The 22685-nt window shown below is 38.6% G+C and overlaps 1 protein-coding gene across 1 annotated transcript in view; it reads right to left on the bottom strand.

The window, feature by feature from the left end:
- Positions 1-8194: 8194 nt before the first annotated feature.
- Positions 8195-22685, bottom strand: part of MED23 (mediator complex subunit 23) — a 34863-nt gene continuing 20372 nt past the window's right edge. Inside the window, exons 17-29 of the mRNA NM_001389486.3 lie at positions 22138-22301; positions 20875-20999; positions 20207-20412; positions 19081-19261; positions 17952-18122; positions 16484-16700; positions 15495-15731; positions 13863-14028; positions 12953-13025; positions 11658-11872; positions 10678-10798; positions 10026-10157; positions 8195-9295 (exon numbers count right to left, since the gene is read on the bottom strand). Of these exons, the coding sequence (NP_001376415.3) occupies positions 9122-9295; positions 10026-10157; positions 10678-10798; positions 11658-11872; positions 12953-13025; positions 13863-14028; positions 15495-15731; positions 16484-16700; positions 17952-18122; positions 19081-19261; positions 20207-20412; positions 20875-20999; positions 22138-22301 (2182 nt within the window). The 3' untranslated portion in view covers positions 8195-9121. The remainder of the gene's footprint in view (positions 9296-10025; positions 10158-10677; positions 10799-11657; positions 11873-12952; positions 13026-13862; positions 14029-15494; positions 15732-16483; positions 16701-17951; positions 18123-19080; positions 19262-20206; positions 20413-20874; positions 21000-22137; positions 22302-22685) is intronic.

The following is a 22685-nucleotide window of genomic DNA, read 5'->3' as shown; positions in this document are numbered from 1 at the left end:
CCTCTGGGCCTCCTCTTCTCCAGACTGGGCAACCCAAGTATCACCTGCCTATCCTCACAAGACAATGCCTTCAGTAGTTTAGTTTATGATCTTTCCTGGGATTTCTCTGTGGCAGTGGCATGGCTCTGATTGTCTCTGTGGGTGTTTTAAAGTCTTCATAGCCCAACAGGGAGGTAGGGAAGTCTTCTTACCCATGTGGATGACAACATCAGAGTGAATCTCAGAGCTCTGACTAAGGCTGCTTTGGAGGACTCCACTGGAGAAGAATGGATATAGATTCTTGCAGTCTTTTCTTGTACCTCAGCCACAAACGATTATTCCTTTGTAGTTTTCCAGCATCTAGTATTTCTATTTCTCAAATACTCCCTCTCTGCAGCATTTCATTCTAATCCTTTTTTAATGTTGCCCTACTTTTCTGTCTTTTAGCTTGGCTAATTTCAGGGAGAAAGACAGACAACTGATGCCAAGGAAGCCTGCAAATCACTTTATATAGTTTGTAACACTACTGAAAAATCTGCTTGGGATTTGTGTCACTGCAAATGAAATCAGCCGTTTGCAACCTTCCTTTTATAATTTATTTAGCAAATTGAAAACATTCCTTAAAACAAGCTTTGTCAGCTTGTCATCTACTGGAGCAAAATAAATAGCTTACTGATGGATCAGATAAATTGGATTTTTATGGAGTCCAACCTATTTCAAAGGCTTTTTTTTTTTTTTCTCTCACAGGTTGGCACAGCTTTCCACTCCAGAACTGCTGTGTGTGCTCCAGAGCACAGTCTTTATTTTTAATTCATACAGCTACATATCCTGTATTTCCCTTAGGCTAGTGAAATGCTTTATGCTCCAATTTCATCTGAAAAAGTACATACATACACAAGTTAAATTCTTAAATCTGATGTGAATTTTGAAAGTTTTAGATGCAGCATTCATGTCAGCTAGCAAGGTTTGGGCCATTACTCACTTGTAGATGGCTGCTGAACAACCTCACTCAGGGAAATGTTTTGGTTTGCAGGTCAGCCCTGGTAGAGGGCACCAGAATCCCAGGGGGGTGATGACTGAGTTCCCCTGGGCCCCACATGGAACCCAAAGAGCTCATCTGAGCAATCTTTCCATGCTAGGGCACTTCCTTACAAGAGCTGAGCCCTGCTTGGAGCAGGCTCTATCATCAGGGCACTACCATTATTTTGAGACAGTGGAAAAGCTGCCTGTGTGTGAACAACTTGAATATACTACATACAGTTACATATGTTTCTAGTGTAAATAAGGCCTAGATGAGGAATGGGTATGTAAAAATCTGTTTTGCAGCTTGTAGTACTGAAGGTTCTGATTGCACACCGGCTAGAAATATTATCAAGCCAACATCTTGAATGTTGATTTCATGCACCAAGAGAAAAAGAGAATATAATTATAGCACCCTGTCATTTTCATTTTGGCAAGAGTGCTCATTTTCAAGGGAAGAAAGCAGTGGCCCAAGCTGCCTGTGGGAGAAGTGAAAGCACCATCAGGAAGCTTGACAAAACTCTTTGGGAGGTTGGACTGCTGCCACAGCTGATGTGATGGCCCTCAGCTCTGGCAGCTGTGAAAAATAAAATTACAGTGGCATTCCTTTGCAGGTGGCAAAATCTTATGTATGCCCATGAGTTGGGATGATTGGGGAGAAAAGTGCCTAAACAAACAACCCTTTATCAAAGCTGTTTGGCAAATGTGCTTCATCACATTTTTTTTTCTTTTCCAGAATTTTTGAGGGCTTTTTCACATTACCTCAGAAAATAATACCAAGAAGTGATAGGGGATAGTGATGATTCTATGAGTGATGAGCTGAGGGAGGCCGGATTGGGTGGTGGGTAGCAGCCCCTGGTTCTGCAGAGAAAAACTGAGATGAGAGCAGAAGTAGGGAGAAGTAAAAGAATGTGGACAATGCCAGAATTTATGTTATGATAATTCATGCCCAGGTCACATTAGCACAAGCCCTGAGCTGCCCACTCTGCATATCCCTGCTTCCATGCTGGCCCAGCTGTATCCTGCAGCTGCGGTCAAGTTCCTCACAGACAGAAACAAATGAATTTCAATTTTTTCTCTGGAACACAGAGCTTAACCATGTGGAATCATGAAAACCTCCTCACCTCAGTTTGTCTATTTTCCTTTTAAAAAAAAGTGTAAAATAAAATGGAAAAAAAAAATGAGAGAAAAACCACAAGCAACCTTCCAAGGGCATTTCAAATAATTAGCAAAGTGCAGAGGTTATGTAGTTTTTACTGGCCTAGTGTTAGCAACTCTTACAAAGCAAATACCCCTTGTTAAAGTGCAGCTATTAAAGTAGAAATGGCAAATTAACAACAGCAGCTTGTGATGTGATTTTTGTGAAAGCTTTGTCCTTCAGAGATGCTCCAGAGGTTTACACTGCTCAGTATTATCTCCTCCTTACAGTTGCTTCACCTCTCCTGTAAGAAAGGGAAACCCATTTTCTGTCAAGATTAGAGAGAATGTGCGCTCTGAAGGTGAGGACCTGCTGCATTTGGTGCAGCTCCCCAGGGGCTGGAAGGTGCAAACAAATGGGTGCTGAGCTGAAGAGATCCTCTGCAGTAAGAAGCGCTTTGAAGGAGGCAGGCAAGCAGCATCACTGGCTTTTTTCAGAAAGATGTGGAGATATTTCTGCTCAGAACACACCAGGCTGTGAATCGTGAAGGGGTGCCACTTCATGTCCATTCAGTCCTTGTCTGAGGGGAAAAAAGAAACACTGGAAAATACTGAGAACTCTTTGCCAGAATATTCTACTGGAGATGAAAGGATTTTTCATGAATGTTGCTTTGGGGCTTAAATTTGCCTTTTCTGCTTTGAACTTCAGACAGAGCTGTTTTCAAAGAAATCGGCACTGAATTTTGTCCTGTGTCATGGGCTGCAGAGCTCTCTCCCATATACTATTCCTGCAAACTCAGAACTCTGCAGAGCTCCAGGCCAGCTAATAGTGGACTCTGATCCAGATGAGGGCTGCCTTTTTATAAAGGTAAAGGGTGGAGCTCAAATGAAGTGACCATGGTGGTTGTCCTGTACAGCTGTAGCATCAGAATGAGAAAAGCTCCTCTCTGCACCTTCAGCAGGGAAACGTTTCTTATCCTAATGCTTTCTCAAAAAGCAGAGACTCTGACACACACAACAAGAGCATGTTCAGGCTACTCCTGCAAAGAGGAAGGGCACACAGAGCAGGTGTCATGGCTGCAGTGTGAATGCACTTCCAAAGTGCAGATGTGGCCAGATCTAGTGACCTGCCACCAGACTGTGCTTGGTCCTTTGCAGCTCAGCCTGTAACATGGCTTAGTTAGAACTGCACCCAAATCTCTCTACCCTGAAAGAGCTTCTCCCATCACCAAACTACCTCCCAAGTTACTTGGTAGCCCAAACACTCTACTCAAGGCTTCTGTATTCATTTCAATCATGCTGACAGGCCTCCATTTTTTCCTCTATATTCAGAGTGCTGTTGTTGGTTAGAAGAAGCTATCTGCCTGTATGGTGGTGCCTGGAGTCAATCTTCACTGTGTCTTCCACCATTCAGGCTGCCCTTTGTAAAAAGCATGTCCAAAAGAAGGAGGAATTTACTCCTGTAAGGACCCTTAAAGACTGGTTTGGCTCCTGCCTGGGAATTTCAAAACAAACAAAGCCTCAGAAACAGACAAGAAACACAACAAAGAAGATACTGATGTCATAAGGTACTTCCAGATTCTCAGCAGAAATAGTAATGTGGAGGGAAGGAGCCAATACAGATTTTCTTCAAGAGTTCAGCCTCACAACTTTTCTGAGAATATCAACAGTTTCCATTCATCTACCTTTACCTCATTGCTTCAGGCCCTTCTCCATCGCCCAAACGCCTCCATAAAGTCATTCATGGATATCACACAGGCACCACGCTTTTGCAGCCCTCACAAGAATATTGATACATTAATAATACAAGCCCAACAAGTAATGCTTTTTATTTGTTGACTATACAACTTAGCCTATAAACGAAGGCATGCAGAAAAGGGGGTGTGTCCTTCAGTGCAGGGACTGGCTCACTTGGGGCCTGGTTTTGCACTCTTCATTTTGACAGTATTAAACAAATAATGACACACCTGAGTTAGAGCTACAGCAGGAGGCAACACTGTACTTCTCAACTCCATTGCAATCACACAGATAATGCTATGCTGTCATTTCACACTGAGCATGCTAACTGTATTTTAAACAATTTTCAGAAGAGTTTTACTAATTTTAAACACCTGCCATTGCTCTCATGAAAATGTACTTCAAAGAAAAAAAAGGAAACAATGACAGAGACATTATTCACGTTAGCATGGAAGAGCCTCAGTGCAAACGCTGTACAAAAGGTCTGTCAGTCTGTTCTCTGTCTCTTCCTTTGTCAGTGCTTGCAGCCATGGGCTAACTATTTGGCATGAGGTGAACTGTGGAACTCACCAACACCTCAACTTCCTCCACTTACTTGTTGTGCTAAGTTTGGCACATTGCAGAGACCACCAAGTAGCATTATACCAGCACCAGGCTGGATGGCATTCATACAGTTCACCACTGGGACCCTTGGCACGACAGCCAGTCAATGGTAAGAGTCAGGTGCCTTCTTGGAGGCAGACTCAGAGCAAAAGCCTAACTGTGGGGGCTTGCAATCATCACTCTGGCTCCAGAGGGAGCTCTTTACTACAAAACCCACCAACAAAATCCACTCCCACTCATCTGTCTTCTACCGACTAATTCAGAGGTTGAACAATGGCACAACAGTTAACCTCAGAATGATGTCACCTGTGGCCTTATTGTATCACATTTTCCAAGGAATGTAATATAAGTCTTAGCCTGTGCCCTCTCAGAGCCATGGATAGAGCAATATCCCCCTTCCCCTCATTACAGATACACACATTAAAAAAAATGTGCAAACTCCCATATTAATAGGGACAGTAAAAATATAAGGCACATAAAACTTGACTTGTGAAACTGTATCTTAAGCTCTCCTTGCCTAGAAGAGAGGAACTATGGACATGGCTCTGCTCAATGGACAGGGCACTTGGACTTAGCTGAGCCTGCAATGCAAGAGGATCACTGCCCGTTGGTGAGCTTACAGCACCGCAGGTATGTTTAAGCGCCCATGTGTTTAACAGCATTTATAGAAGCAATTCTAATAAAAAGCAGCAGTTTTATGACAGTTAAATCATTGTCAAATGTATTTCTTGAACCCTGCTGCCAACCAACTGCTACTTGCTCTCTCACCAACATCTGCTGCTTTTACCTTCAGAATAAAAATCCAAGCCCTGCAAGTCTAATCACGTAACAGTTCCACCTCAAGTAAATCTTTACATTGAAGTCTGCTCTTTTCTACACTGAAAATTACTATATAAAAACAAATCTGGAATGTCAAACTTAAAGACGTGAAAGGATCAAGACTCTACATAACATGAAACACGTAGGCACAGAGGAACTACTTAATAATCTTTTTTCTCCTGCGCCTGCATTGCCTCCCTCAGTCTCTCCTTCTTCACATAGTTCAGCTTTGTGTTTCAAAGGCATTCAGGTTGCTTTAAAATCTTCCCAAGCAGCACTGACATGGAGGCCTATAGGTGTATCCCATTTGTACTTTCTAATTGGAAGTTAAATTATAAAGCCGTCTGTTGAACGCTCAGTGCTGCAGCAGGCTTAGTGCAGAACTAGAGCCTGCGGTTTTCAGGTAAGGCACTTCAGCTGAAAGGAACCTAACGAGTTCAGCTCACCAGGCCTTGGGCAGGATTCTCAGGTATCTCAGGAAAAACTAATAATCACAGTCCATTTATCCCAACAATACAGCTCACTCCTAGCAAATCTCAGAACAGAGACATACCACCAAATCCCAGATCATTCTCTGTGGGAGTAACTAAAATACTACAGATCTGAACACTACAATGCACAAGGGTATATACATAGCTTATACACAACAAGCATGCATGGGAAGGGAAGATCAGGGATGGGGGAGAAGATCAGAGAATCATAGCATGGCCTGGGTTGAAAAGGACAATAATGATCATCTGATTTCAACCCCCCTGCAACGTGCAGGGTCACCAACCGCTAGACCAGGCTGCCCAGAGCCACATCCAGCCTGGCCCTGAAACACAATGGTGTCTCACTGACCACAGCTAACAGCAGGGAAGTGAAGAAACAGGAGGATTGAAAAGCACCTCTGCAGCTGAATTTCTGGATGCTGCTGGAACAAAGGCACAGTGAAAACCAAAACCATTCAGCATCTTTTGGAGCTGGAGTTCCATACTGCACCCCAGCAGACATCTGGGCAGTTGAAATCCCCTATGAGGATGAGAGCTGGCAAGCACAGTGCTTCTTGTAGCTGAAAAGCAAGGAGGCCTCATTAACAAGCTCTCCTTGATCAGGCAGCCTATAGTAGAACCTGACCATCACTTGAAATGGCATATACCATCCTACCTTATTGCACGCTTTGAGATGCAGGAATTAAAAAAGCCTCTTATCAATTCTGGCATCTGTTGCAGCCCATGAAATGATAAAAAGGTGATTTAAAAAAAAAAATCACCTTTAAGAAAACATTAAAGGTGAAAAACTCTTCATTCTTACCATAATAACCTGCAGTATTTCGTCCAGTTTCATTAATCCTTCTTCCAGGTCCCCTCTACACAGTCACACCAATTAAGCTGAGGGAAAAGCAAGTAGGAATTTCTTATTGAAAACCTCCCAGATGCGTTTGGAAGATCTTGCAAATCCCACAGATCTGGTGAGCCCTCTTGTACACTTGATCATGAAGGAGAAAAAAAAGCATGTTTTAAACATCAAGGGCAACAGTGCAATATTGCTTCTATGTTTTTGCATTTTGAATAACAAGTGTTAGTAAATCCAAACACAACTAGGACATGCACAGTGCAGTATTATACACACAACCAAGCAATTATCTAATTTTCTGCAGTCTCCCTCACGTGGTTAAAGAGGGAATACAGCCTTTTCCTAACACCAAGCTCTGCTGACTCAACCAGACACGTTATAAATAGGTTGTTCAAGTCTTACTAAATAAATATTCTCTGTAGAAGTGACACGATGTGGGGGAGGTCTGCTACTACTGTGGCAGTTCCTTATTGGCAACCTGTAATGCAGGTTAATAGAAGAAAACAGATAAATTAATTTCACAGACTTAAATGAGAAATGGAAAAAAAATACAAACCAAAATTCAAAACACAGAAAGCTTTACAGAATGCCAATAGCACTCATTATTTGCTTCTACGATGTTATCCAGTTTCCACAATACATTATTGCTATGAAAATCCACTGACTGGAAACAGGTGCTAGCTTAAATATTTAAAAGGATACTCTGGGTCCACATCAAGATAGAATATGAGGCAAGACAATATGAGAAAATGCCTGCAGTGTTAGAATTAGTTCAGTCAGAACACGCAAGCAGAACAGACAGACGTGCTGTTTCTGCAAGTCTTTCACAGAATCACGGAATGGCCCAGGTTGGAAGGGACCTCAAGGATCATGAAGCTCCAACCCACCACAGGCAGGGCCACCACCCTCCACATTTCATAGTAGACCAGGCTGCCCAGGGCCCCATCCAACCTGGCCTTGAACACCTCCAGGGATGGGGCATCCACAACCTCTCTGGGCAGCCTGTTCCAGCACCTCACCACTGCCTCTGTAAAGAACTTCCCTGATATCCAACCTAAATCTTCCCTCCTTCAACCTAAAACCATTTCCCCTTGTTCTACTGTTACCTACCCTTTCAAAGAGTTGACTCCCCTCCTGCTCATAGACTCCCTTTAGGTACTGAAAGGCTGCAATTTGGCCACCCCTCAGCCTGGAGAAGAGAAGGCTGCACAACCCCAGCTCCCTCAGCCTGTCTTCACAGGGGAGGTGTTCCAGTCCTTTGATCATCTTTGTGGCCCTCCTCTGGGCCCTCTCCAACAGCTCTCTGTCCTTCTGACATATGTAAGAAGAGCAGAAGTAACTCTCATTTACTGATTTACATTTCATTTACTCACATTTCTGGCTGTATGCCCCAAAGATTGTTTAGGAAGAGAACAAACGTTAAGAGTTTCACTGCTGACAGAAGCTTGCAACGCCACAATGACACTTCTCACTTCTAAGGTCTGCCTGAGAAGCACTTGCTATGGTAAATCCTTATTTTTAAACACAAAAGTGTACAGAAAATAAATAAGCTTAATACTACTACTACAGTCTTTAAAGCTTTTTGTTTTTTTAATTTAAAAAGTTTGTCAAACAAGATGAATATTTACAAAACATTAAGTATTTCAACTCTATTACCAAAACCTGCTGACCACAGTACACAGATAAAGAAAGTAGAATATACAAATCTAAAATATAAGATATCATGGAAATTTATGTGACCTGATAAAAATTACAGCATTTCCCAAATGGAAAGGTAAAATGTCAAACAGCATAGCTTTAACAGAGCACGCACGCTTCCAGTAAACACAGAGAGCCTCTGGAAAACCTACACCAGTCTAGGAATTGATGCTAGATCAAAGCCACCACCCACATCTCAAATGTAAACTGTACACATGAAAGTTACAGTTATTTTCAAAAGCTCACTCTCAATCTCCAGGAAGATGTTACAATGCAGTGCAATTGATGCAATCTTTTTGTGTAGGAGATTTCCCACATAACGGTTTAATTTACCTGCCCAAATGATGATAAAAAAATTCTTCCGTTGGACAAAAAAATACAAGTTTCTAAGATGCAGAAGCCAAATGTAAGAAAAGTTTTGTTTGGTTTTTTTAAACCAGGCTACATACACTGAGTGTCCTTTCATTTCAGAGACAGAAGGAAGGAAAAATCCAGATGACTTAAATCAGGGTAGGGAACAGGAATGCTGTAAACTCTTCAGAAGTCCGCATACTTGCTTGCAGAGAAACTTTAATCAGTGCTTTCAAAGAAGGCAACATATACCTCATTTAGTGTCTGATATAAATAGTCAGGAAGATTGGCATGCATACAATTAGCTTCACTGTGCAAAAGAAAACGAAGCACAGATCTGTATGTAGTCCTCTTTCCTTTTATACAGCATACCACGTTTCAGTTCAGACGACATTTCACCTTGAAGGCTGCCTTCACATCAAGGCCAGTCTATCACTTCATTTCACTGTGTTACTGGCAGAGCAACATTAACAGGCACTTGGCTAGCTTGTTGTGCTGGTGACCCATTACTGAGAGGTTGCTGTGGAACGCCCGCTGGCTCCATTTTGCTGATGTGCGTTATGAAACGTAACCTAAGTTTCAAAGCTGGTCTTAAATTACAAATTATTTTCTCAACCTGTAAAAGAGAACAACAGTAAATAATAAAGCAAGACAGAAACACATTTAGTACATCAGTAGAATCTGGACACATTACCACTGATACAACCATTAAAGATGCACAATGAAAAAAGATTGCAGTATTTACATTAACATTCTATTCATCACGTAAAGTTATGAACCTCTTGTGATAACTACCCTTAACCCTGCCCCCCAGCTTGGTCTAACAGTACTATAACAAAGCTCTGCAGAGCGATTAACACAGTTTACACCTCTAGAAAGTTCATCATATTACAAAATTAATGAGGAGATTTATTTATTTTTTTTTAAAACCAACTATAGACACATTCTTGCTTTTGTCACAAGTCAAGCTACATTAAGTGAAACAGAAACTAAGGAAGAACTTGAAATAAATCATCAAATATTCAAATTTTTATACCACTTCGCCTAGTGGCTGCTTTAGTAACAGGACCTCAAGAACCTTCAAGCTGCATCTTAAGCTTCACAGTAACAGGACCTCAAGAACCTTCAAGCTGCATCTTAAGCTTCACACTACAGAAAATAACCCAGAGATCTGAGATACTAAGCCTAATGCAGCTAAAGATTGTAACTGCATAAAAGTGTACCAACTCCCCAGTTTGTATACAAAGAGAGTAATCCAAAATTAAGCTTTTTGTTTTACTGCTACAGATGAAAATCATTCGTAAAAAGGTTAATTTTCTATAAGGGAAGATAACTGATTTGCTTACTTGGTCTTTCACACTGTCACCTGTAAACATATATTTCATGTGATACAGGAAGTCACATATAGGATCCATGTAGTTCAGATGTGAGCTGTATTGATCAGCATTCAGGAGCATTTCATAAAATGCCACTCCAATCTGTCTCCAAAGACATAAAACCACAAAAAAAAAAAAAAAAAACATTTCAACGTGCTTTACAGTGGAAACAGTTATACAACTTAATAAACATATACTGCTTTTAAAGTATCTGTGTTTCCTAACTGTTTACTTTCTTTCGAGGACAAACGGACAAATGAGCAAGTCTAACCAATCCCATTATGGTTAACCAAATGATTCTTTTTTTCCTAAGTGATGATACTTGGGTATATGGTATGTAAGCAATAGTTAAACACCACCGACTGAAGGAATGCTTTGAGTAAAAGCCTACAAAATATACAAAAGTAGAGTTTAAGTATGAATGGTTTAGCACAATTTTTTCTAAAGAGATGTCTACTGTGTTTACCTTTTATCTAGAATGTGCTTGCTTTTAAAAGCACAGTTTTATTTGTATAGAATTCCAAATGTTTACGACAGATCTCTGTCAGACTTTATTTTATAATACAATTGCAGTGCAAAAATAATAGACATTGTATAAAGTGATCCAAGAGCTACACTTTACCTCTATCATACATCGTGTCCTCTCCTGCTGGAACCGCTGTAGAAAAGGACCAACAAGGTGGTAAACATAAAGCAACTGGAACTCTGTTTTCACTATGGGTATCAACACTTCTGTGAGGAACCTGTAATATTTCAAAGGTACTTATTACTTCAACCTGACTTTTTTTCCTCCTCTTGCCCAAAATTCAACTAAAGCATCAGATTATCTCTGATGGATCTGGGCCTTCATTTTAGAAATTACAATCGTGTTTTGAAAATATTAGCTGTTTCAGTGAAGCTCTACAACACTTCTAGGCATTCTTAACTAGAACAAGAAGTCTCAATAAGAAAAGCAATCCCACCTAAGCTCAGTAGAATGCTATGTACAGTGGAAAAGCTGTCCTCTGAAGTTTTAACATGACCTTGAAATCAATGGTCACGACTAATTGACAGGAATTCATCACACCACCTTCACTTTTGCCAAGTATGTTAAAACTTGGTATTAGCAAATGATAGCTTTTAGTCTTACCATTAACACAGCACTGTGGAAAGTCAAATCAGTATTTTTTTTTTAATGCAGTGGTACTTTTCACTTGCCATAATGACTAAGTGGGCCACTACTGTGTCTTTCAGTCAAAGCATCTCACTGAGCAGCTACAGGGTACTTTCCAGAATTAAAGACACACTGACCATAGCTAACACCTTATAACTATACCACAATCAGCATTTTTAGAAAAAGTTTAAATGAACAAAAACGAGCATAAAACTAATAAAAAAAATTTTTTAAAGGCAGTCGTGAAAGGCAGTTACACTGTAGATGAGAGCTTTGAATCTTACAGCTAATAAGAGTCATGCTGGGGGAAAAAGGGAGCTGGAAAAGGACTTGTGATTTATTGAGAGGGTTTTGGTGCAACTCCCTACATATTTGCTGCAAAATAGCTTTGCTATTACACAACATACACATAAAATTGAAGACAAATCATCAAATGTCATTACACCTACTTGGGAATGAGAGAAAGCTGTCCAATGCTAGAATGATGCCAAACAGCATGTGCCAAAGCCAGAGTGTAGCTACAACTCATCTCAGAGTAAGACTGATGACATGCCGTGAAGTCAAACAGCTGGAAAGGGTAACCAACCCACTCTGTCTCTGAAGTCAAGCTGGGACTATTGATAACACTCACAATGTGATCATGGAGAACAATCCAGTATGGCTCCTGGAAAAACAAAGAGTATGAATTCCTTCTGAAAAGAACATTCAAGACAACAGCAGAGAAAGGATGAGAAGCATTATAATATTTTTAAGATGTTTTCAACTAGATGGAAGTTCATATACCTGTTTGATGAACCTGAAAATTAAGATGCATACTACAAAACAAACACATCCATGTCCGTGGATGTGGTACACTCAAGGGCATAACGTTATCATGACATATTTCATTACTTTAATTATTTAGAGAGCTATTGTAAAAGACACCAAAAAGAACAGAGCAGATGTTGAAAACCTTAGTGGAAAGAGAACAACAATTTTCTGAGTACAAGCAGACCAACCAAAAAATCCAACATGAAAACAAAAAGAAAGGTACAAATGTCAGAGAATAAAAACAAAGGTTCAAGGAAAACACTCCAGAGAAATCCGTGGATCAAAAATAATGAGGACAAAATCCATGTTGTTGTTTTATTCCAAACAAAGAAACCACTCTGAAAGAGGAAGGTCACAAGGAAACTGTTGCACATATAAGCAACGAGAAAGAAAATAAAACTATTTATTTTCCTGGTCATTCCATTCAGAAGATCAAAACATCTACCAAAACATGATCACTAATACTGCATGCAGTTGCTTTTACAGCCTTAGGTATATTTACATAGTGTAAGAATATTTCTCAAGAAGTTGAGAGAATGATATAAACACATTCAGATAAAGGATGTGCATGTGTTAAGACAATTAGATTTGCATCAGAAGCCTTCTAGAAAATTTTGAGTTTGTAGTTCTAGTTCATAATTAATACTACATATGTGGAATTTAACAACATTTTTAAATAGGAGTGATTCACTCCTTTTCATCCTAGCCTGAAAACAAACAGAAAAGCAGAAAGCTTCATCACTTCTTCCATGCTGCAGAAGTAGAAAAAGGTATTTTTCTAGCATGCAAGTAGCCTTCAGAATGGCCCTCTGAGGAATCTGTAGATGCTGCCTTCACATTGCAAACTGAAAAAAGTTTTGAAAAGTATTCCAGAAAGTCAATAATCTTTCTGTGGAAGAAGATATTTTATTTTAAGATACACATATTGACTTACTGGTAAGGCTGTGATAATTAGTCCAATAGCATTCATCCAAGCTGTGATATTCTCTCTTGGCACCAGGGGCTGACTACAGGTAGGAAAAAAAGAAAACCCGAGCTCTGAAATCCACAACTGCAATTTGTGCTTTCAACGTGCCTACAACAAGGTGTATTTACACAAAGAGTATTTCTCAAGAAGTTTACAGAACTATACAAACATATGTAGCTATTCAGGAGACACTACAGTCAGCATAAGTACCACTATGACGTGGCTTGAAAAATCTTAGTCCAACATGATTTTGTTTTAGAAGCATGTTTTTCTCAAAGGGTGTAATCAAACTATGACTGCTACCAAACAAGCTCAAGTGCATAATAGCTGCTTGTCCCTTTATTTACTTATTCTCACCACATGCCACAAAGCTAACAATAATATATTACCAAGCTGAATAAGGCTGAAAACAAAATCATTTCAGTTTGTCCCTACTGATCAAAAATGACATTTGAGTCATCTTTGCAAGAATACTAGGTCCTTCTTTTCACTTCAGTTCAGCAAGGAATCAATAATAGAACTACGGGTCAAACTTAAGGCATCCTGAGAGAATGTTGGCCTTGCAACTTTGTTCTGTTTCAAAGTATCTCTAATTTAGCACACAGGATTCAGAGTCCTACTAATGGTTTCTGCCTCCTTCTCTGTGTATTAACTGATGGAATTTCTCCTTTCACTCCAGCTGAAAGGACAAGACTTTCCAGCCTTGTGCTACTGAACCCAATGGAAAACTGTCCAAAAAGACTTAAATGCAAATAGTGAAAGTTTTAATTAATTTAAATGTTACAAAACCTTAAGAAAATGAATACTGCAAACTACCTTAGCAACCTTCAATCATATATTATAAATTGTAGAAAACATTTTCAGAGAGCCAACATACCTCTTCAGCACAACGTTCAGTAGCGCATTGCCCACATCTGTTCCTGGAACTGCCAGTGCCATGAGCTCAACACAGGTAACATGAAGAGCGTGGGCAGCTGGGTTAGGAAACTCATTGAATCTCCAGTCACAATTTGGAAATGGACCAGGTGATTTGCCTGCCATAGGTGACAGTGATTAAGGAAAAAAAGCTCCCCAACAAGGACTAGTTTACACAGCACATTGCTTAACACTGTATGTGTACGCCACATAGACAAAACTGAACTGAAAGAAACTGCTAAGAATGTGTAAAATAGACACAGCTGAAAAATCAGACATATGGACATGAGCATGAATATAAGCCACTTAAAGCCCTGCATAAATACAGTTATACATACATGTGTATAATGCATAAGTGTAGACTCACACACAGAAGGTCATGCAGAGGATAAATTTCCCCAATGAAGTGGTGGAAGAAAAAACATCAACCATCTCATTCAGCACCTCCTTCCAAGACAAGATGAAATTAACAAGAATTTTCTGTTCTGCAGTCTGAAACCTTTAATTTGCTTCAGAAAAGATCTAGAATTCTACAGTGATGGTTTATGCAAAGTGAGCACCTGCTCAGTCTCTGAAAATACTTTCACAAGGAAGAATAGTTCATTAGAGCTACATATTGAAAAGATCTAACACTGTTGACATTTGCATAAAAGCAGTGTTTTACATAATTTTAATTTTCTTTATATAGATCTAATAAACATTCCAAACTACACATTAGAAAAAGGCCATTTGGGAAGATGAGCAAAGATATAAAATGCAGAAAATTAGCCAACTCTCATAAAGCTAATCCTAAGAGAGAAGGCTTCCAGAGAGACTCCACTGGTGCTACTCTACAACACAGCTGCATAGGCTCACCAATTATTTCCACAGTATTTTAGATCAGCTGTAGTCACAAATGTAAAAAATAAGAAGCAACAATTAAGAACATCTAGGTTTGTGTTAAAGGTATCATTCTGTCCTAAAAACATTCTCAGCAGTTGTTCACATGTTCATTCTCAACATAATGTATATCGACCCTCACCTATATACTGTTAGCTATACACAATCTTAAAACTTATTATTTTTCCTTTGTAATACTGGTAATGGCACTAGAGAAAAGTAATTGTATGTTCTACGTTTATTTTCATTATGTTTTATGCCAAACTTACTTTGTGTGGGAATTGAGCTTCATTTCAGAACGCATAAATAACAGCATTTTTATCTAGAAACAATGGAGTAAGTATTGATATGTTTACAAAGCTGTACTGTACTTCGTTTTCACCATATGCTTCAAGATGTTTCTGCTAGGAGAGCACAGTTGTGTAAAATAATAAAGAAATAAAGAGAGACATTACAACTTTGATCTCACTTCTAAACAATTTCTGTAATTGGAAGGAATAGCTCTGTACTGTTAAATGAATAGGATAACTGACCTCTCTTATTTATTTTAAATCACCTCCAGCCAATTTTATATCTGCTTAATTGGTTTACTGCTTTGACATTCTTCACACCTCTAAAAACAAACTCAAAATAGGCTAACAGATGAAAACTGAACATTTTGATAAAACAAAGCTAAAAGACATTGGTACAGCTCAGTGCACACTAAGAAGGATATTGTCTACTAGTCTTCCAATGAGTTTGCAATAGTAAGTGTCATCAGGAACCCACGGATTATCTTCTCTGGCATTCATAGCACATTTGAGATAAGTATCACTTAGACACCAGCCCAGTGGGCGATTATCTTTGAGAGAGCCAATGATGGCATGAACAAGCTTCCTCTTGAGGTTTGTGCGCTCCCTCAGATGTCTCTCATAATAGTGAAGAGTGTTGTACAAGTATGTCACTGGACGGTCTGCCAAGAAGAAAACAACAAAGTGAACAGAAATCTCTCTTAGCATCATTATTACACTTCCGATGGCAAGAATGAAATTTCAAGTAAGAGCTGGGCAAGACTAAATTGCATATACTTAAAAACAGCACGCATGGAACAGATTCACGTTCTTTGTGTCATTATACAGCACTGAATCACAGAATCGCTAAGGTTGGAAAAGACCCACAGGATCACCCAGTCCAACCATTCACCCACCACCAATGGCTCTCACTAAACCGTGTCCCTCAACACAACATCCAAACGCTCTTTGAACACCACCAGGCTCGGTGACTTCACCACCTCTCTGGGCAGCCCATTCCAGTGCCTGACCACCCTTTCAGAGAAGTAGTATTGACTTCCTTTTGTCTTGCACTTATGCTTGAACGCATGGAGACAGGCAGAAGTCAGGCAAAGTCAATATCATCACATGAACTATTAGTAATCTATTCATAAGTAAATCCCCTAAACCAAGTATTCACTGCTATGGGGGGTGAAAGGGAAAGGTATGAAGCAAGCATAGACCTACAAAAGCTACCTGAATAAAAGCATGTTCATCATTTGTAGGCTGAAATACACTAAGCACATATTGTATTTTTTGTGGAAATGCACACACAGTTCATAGAATATTAATGGATTAAACATCACTGTGTTAGCAGATTATTACGAATGAAGGAGATGAAGGACAACAGCATCACCACAGTAGGAATAAGAGCCTGCAATCACAGGTAACTTACCATGGAATTTGTATAAGCCTCCCAGATGATCCAGTAAAGTTTCTAGTGACTTAGACACTGGAAGCAGTTCCAGAAATCTATGGATTACGATGTCAAACACTGGCAGAAATCGTAGGCATACATTTCCAAAATAAATTGGAAGATACTGGGGCTGGATCTGAACTGGGGGATTGACTTGCTCTGCCAAGCCCTCAAAATACAACTTTTCAGGATATTTCTGGAGGGAAAGAAACCAAACAAGCTTAAGAGCTATTTCTTTAAAAGCACTGTATTAAATATTCAGCACCTACATTGCTTTAAAAGACACTTCACAACCCTCATTATCATTTATAACCGCAATAAGTAGTTATTAATGCAAAGCTTATTGAAGAAAAATTATCTTTTGAATGAAATCATGCAGTGGTTATGACCAGAAGATACATATTCTGAAAAAAAAAAAAAAATCAGAAGTTTCACCATCAACGGGGCATAAGGGAGCAATAAGTAAACCGAGACAAAGCTAAAAAGAAACTAGTCACTATGTGTCCCTTGTCAAGTGTTTTCAGAGGAAATCTAGAGCAAATTAACACCACTGAAAGCTTCTGCATTATGTGCTAAGTCAGAGCACTAGAAATAATATGTAATTACTCCCTCGGAAAGAACTGGAACGTACTCAAATACCAGATGAGTACAGCTGAAACATGCGCATGGTTTTTACCTGTGACTGAGATTTCCACATGCCAGACTGAGTCTAGCAACATTACAGCTATGTCAGAGCACTTCCCAGATTAATATAATTTGGTCTTCAACTACATATTCACTTTCAGAAAGTGAAGACACTGCACTTTCAGTGCAGAAGCAAATGGGGACCAAAAGGCTCCTGGATCAGAACTGTATCTGCTTAGTTGCATGGGACTTTAGTTGTACCTATTTTGATTCAGCATTTATGTATCCTTTGATAGAACACTCCATCATACATCACTTTTCAGCCAGCAGAAGCCAGTATGTTTACAAAAACATTAAAATCTCAGCAATTCTCTTCCCTGATGTGTCTGGATATTGTATTCTTCTCACACAGGAGATGGAAGAAACTTTTTTTTAGGAGAAAAATGTAGGTTTAACTGCTGTATTAGTCATAAAACAACAGAAGGAAATATAACTTTTCCCTGGTGCACAAGAACTCCATCCTAAATGAATCTCAGTAAAACAAAGTTTTAAAATGATTGGATTTAGATGAACAAGGGTTTCTAATCAGCCCTTCAGATGCTTCTATCTTTGGATATTACTGCATTATAATTTGAACACAATTACATAAACATAGCATTGCTTTTTTATATTAAAAAAATAATAGCCCGAACAAATTGCTACTTAAGGAGCACCAAGAATCTACAAGAACTGTCTTGTAATTTTCAAGAAAAAAAAAGACTTTCTAGATGATCTGAACTCTACAGGAACTATCAGAATACAATGGTTTTATTAGCTTTGATACCTTGTGATAACTCATATGCTTAGTATGCCAGTCATTCTGCAGCCAATGCTCTGGAGAATTCTCCTTCACAAAATCACTCACTCTGTTTCTGAAATCATTAGGCTTGAGTAAGAGTAATTGAATAATGAAGTAACAGACTTGAGCTTCATTTCCTTCATGACTACGCATAGCCTTCAAACAAAAAGAATCAGAAAACATGGAATTATAGAGTTGATGCTGCTGTCTGCTTAAGAACCGTTAGACATTAGCAAGCCAGTATAGCTGAACATTACGCAGATCTGCACACAAATTCACACTGAAAATACAGTCTCTCAACTGTATTTTTGGAGTGAAGACAGAACATAGATAGGCTCTATCAACACCGGAGACAAATAATCACATTTTCTATTCTGTAGAGAGAAAATCTCAAAAAAATCCTGGTAAAAGTATATTCCCCAAGAATTCTATTTCACTTTTGTCTCTCCACTCTCTACTTGAAAATAGCTTCATTATCATTAATTGGCTAAGACTGCTTCAAACTTCCAGCCACTCTATCACGTTCGCATTTGAGTTTGAAGGTCCCATTAAAACTCAAACAGCTTTATAATTTAAAATCTCATCTTGGTACAATTATAATTACTGAAGGAAAATTTATTTCCCTTTGGCTAAGTTCTGCTTTTCTTTAATTTTCAAGATAACCTGAAAAGACAGAACACCATTTCTCCACTATTTTTCTGATGAAACAGGCTGAATTCCAAGCAAAAAGACAATAACTTTAACAGGTGCAGGGCTTTCCATTTGTTTCCAAACAAAGGCATATTACGCTCCTGTCTTTTCCAAATGCAGAAATAACTGCACAGCTCTGAGATCAAAGATCCATAGCATAAAGAAAATAAAGTTCAATAATACTAATTCAATGGTTGCCTTTAAATAACCACAAAAGGCTTTCCCTATAGATTCAGGTAACTACAAGACCAACGTTTACATTATTTACAGAACTAATTTATTATTTTACTTATCAAATAGTCAATATTTGAAACTGATACACTTTATTTTAAAAACTGCTCTCACAAAAGTGGCACAGACAGCACGGACCAAACTCTATGCAGAAAAAGCTCTCATTCTTTCTCTCTTTCAAAACTATACTTACCAAACAAAGTATCAACCTGTCCAGTGTTACAATGTTGTATTTCCACACCATATCATTGAGAATCTCAATACACTTATTGAGCTGCTGACCTCCTGCAGAGGTAGAGAATTCATACACCAAGAAATCCGCAAATGTCCTGACGTGTGCCACAAGAGCTCTGGCCCCAATTCTTTCTAATACTCTATCACAGAAGAAAAAAAAAAGTTAGTCTCTCTTACAAGAATGTTTAGAAGCAAATAAACAAATGTAACACTCCTTTTAATACATTTTCATCTGATATATTTTCTAAGAATGAATGAGTTTTATACAGATGTTCACTCCTCACCTTATTACATGAAGAGAAACTAAAAACAAACAAAAAAAGACCCATTTAAAGAACGAGGGAAGTTCAAAGTTACTAATTAGAAGAAACATTTCAGGTTCACCAATTCTGATCCACAGTATTCTGCTCAGAATACACACTTTCATTAGGTATTTTTATGCATATCATCTATGAAGTTATATATCTAGTAGCCCAATGCAATTTTGTCTGTACTGAGTACTTAAATACAAAATTAGCATTAAAATACTGGTATCCCTTGACTGCACAGAAGAGTAGCATATGCTATTATGAATACTTGTTGTTTCAACAGACCTAACAAGGACTGAAAAGAAATAATCTACTTTTTGTGACTGCAGCTGATGCTGTTATCTCTAAGAACTACCAAAAAAGAAATTGCAGGACAACTTCTATAGCAATTTTCAACTTAATTTAACTACTCATATACATTTGGCTTTTAATAGTGTTAATTGGCTAAGTATATAAATGCATTACCATTTTCTGTTTACTATTTTGGATCATCTGAAACATCACTTTGATACAAGTAAACTGCTTAATGTGAACACCTGACATCCACGTCTAGACCTCTCTTACAGACTACTGTGCACAAAACGAACAAAAAACTCATCAGTCAGGAGGTACAATCAATCTTAGATGCTACACCAATACCTGGCTCCACTCCTTTGTTCCCCATGTCCCAAATTTTAACAAGTATGTGCAAATTAAGCTCCAATGCACAGGGACTATATCCTCATAACCGAAAATGCTGCTGCACAAACATTGAAAATGCACCTTTTGTATTCTCACCTGTAACCAATTTGATTAATGTGATCCGTCTCTAACAGCATCTTCCATAGGAGACAAAGGAAAAGTGGGGGTGAACCTTGCACCGAAAAGCGTGTGATTATTTCATTTTCATTGGTCATAGACTTCCACTTTCGATATTCTTCTTCCACATTCTTCTTCAGGTTAAAACGGCTTTCCTGAGGTACATTATTCTGTTTGAAGAATACCTGGAAGAAAAGTAAGATGTAGTGTGACCAAGAGCCTCAAACAGAAGTATAGCAGGCCAACTTTAGCCTGACTTTGCACATTATAAGTTTCTACTTCCTTGTACAATAAAAATCCACTGGACAGGATTGTTTCCTCACCCTGACACCATGCTGACTGTTTGTCATTAACACGTGACAAACTGCCACAAGATTAGATGCTTCTTCAGTCACTATTTACACAGTTTTTAAGATCTGATTTACCTTTCACTAGTACTATCAGCTGCCCAAACTTGGCCTTAGAATACTCCAGGGAAAGCTAATTCATTTCTGGAGATACATCAATGTTACAAGCACGTTTTTTTTAGTGATTTAACATAGGACAGACAGAAGAAGAATCTCACCAACTAGTAAAAAGCAAAATAACTTGTTCAGAGAGTAAGTTCTGAGTATTTCCAGACATAAAATCATCAGCATAACAATTACCTGTAACGGAGCTGGAAAACAGCTTAGTGTATGGGACGCCCAGTTATGTGGAGTAAAACTCATGATAGTCTGCAATATATCCTTGCACCAAGTTCCTTGAATTGAATCAGAGCCTGTGAAAAAATCTAAGAAATGGATCGACAACATTAGAATTTCATGTAAAAACAATCCTAACGTTGCTTATTGTTATTTCTTCTGTAGCAACAAGCATTAAGGCTCCGTTGTACAAAAGGACTTTTCTTTAACAACAGCAGGACATGCTACTGAAGATTAACTAATTAAAATTTTTAAAAATCCTGAGGAAATTAATGATGGTGAAATTGCTGGATTCTACTTATGAATTGCTTTGAAAAACTGCTTAGCAGTTTTCTAAATTCATAGAATCATAGAATGGCCTGGGTTGAGAAGGACCACAATGATCATCTAGCTCCAATCCCCCTGCTACGTGCAGGGTCACCAACCACTAGACCAGGCTGCCCAGAGCCACAGCCAGCCTGGTCTTGAATGCCTCCAGGGATGGGGCATGATTAAGCTGAAGAAATCAAACACAAAACTCGCTCCCTTCTAGCCTCCAATATTGGTTTAAAATTACATATTGATCAAAAGTATAAAAACTAAAAACAGAGAAGCCCTTTAAATAAAGATTTCCTCCGTCAGTTTTTCTAAAATCAATTGTTCTTTCTCCATCAAGTCTCTACACTAAAAATATATTTTTCCATAAACAAAGGAGCTAGAGAAAATACCCCTCACCAAGCTAACAAGAACTGCCCACTGTCACTATAAATTCCTAACACATTAAGGTACACAAGAAAAACTTCTCCCTCTTCCCTCCCCAAATCAAAAACTACTGGCTCTACTATTGGCTATACTATTGGCTACTACTTCTTAAAGGTAAGCAAATGATTTCTGCATGAGTAACATACTTGCTCTTAACAGTGCATTTTTATTTTTTAATGTCATATATCAGTAATCAATCCAAACCTTTAATAATGAAATTGAAAGCAGGATAAAGAGAACAAGATGGTAACACTAGATCTGTGTTCAAGAGTTGACTTTTTATACAACATCTGACTTTTCATAGCTTTTTCCTTAAATGTAACATCAGAATGCATAAACACAAATTATACATTTTTCAAAACAAGAAAATTGTGGGATATGTATTTTGACTGGATCATTTCTGGGATTTTATGTTAAATGGTATTTTAGAGAAGTGGTCTGACTTCAGTCTTCAGTTAAGATGTCATCTCAGCACACCGCTATTACCTGTCACATGTGTTGCCCTTGCTAGAGTTAAGATTAAAGCCCTGTTGAGCTCCTCTGATTCTGCTGACAGAACTGTTTTGGGATCACTGAGGAATCGTGTAAACTGTGGTTGGACTTCGGAGCTGCCCAAAGCTGTGATTAGCCTTAAAGCAGTACTCTCAACACTGAAAGAAGGAAACAGTCCAATTAGTAAATAATACTTATACTACTGCTTCTAAGATTTCAAAAATATTCTTTTAGTTTCTGCTTCATATGATACAGAACCATTTGTTTTGTAAGTGATGTTCTCAACTTTCTTTCAAATAAAGCACTGAAAAGTTGATTCAGTGAAAATTTCAGGTGCAGAGCCCTTGAAAACGAGACAGGAGTTTCCCCAGTTTAGAGCTCCCCTTTGTTATCTTTAGAACACCTTCAACTAAACAAATATATACGGATAAACATATGCATGCTAGAACAGAACAAAAAAACCCAACCATGATTAAAGCACGGACATTGCAAAGATACCACCTTGAAAGAGAAAGCACTAAATCATCCTTAGTGAAGAAATG

This window comes from Gallus gallus, chromosome 3 (genome assembly GCF_016699485.2).
Source record: "Gallus gallus isolate bGalGal1 chromosome 3, bGalGal1.mat.broiler.GRCg7b, whole genome shotgun sequence".
In the NCBI taxonomy this organism is placed as follows: domain Eukaryota; kingdom Metazoa; phylum Chordata; class Aves; order Galliformes; family Phasianidae; genus Gallus; species Gallus gallus.
Note: the sequence above shows the minus strand (reverse complement) of the source record. Positions and strands in the feature narration are given on the sequence as shown.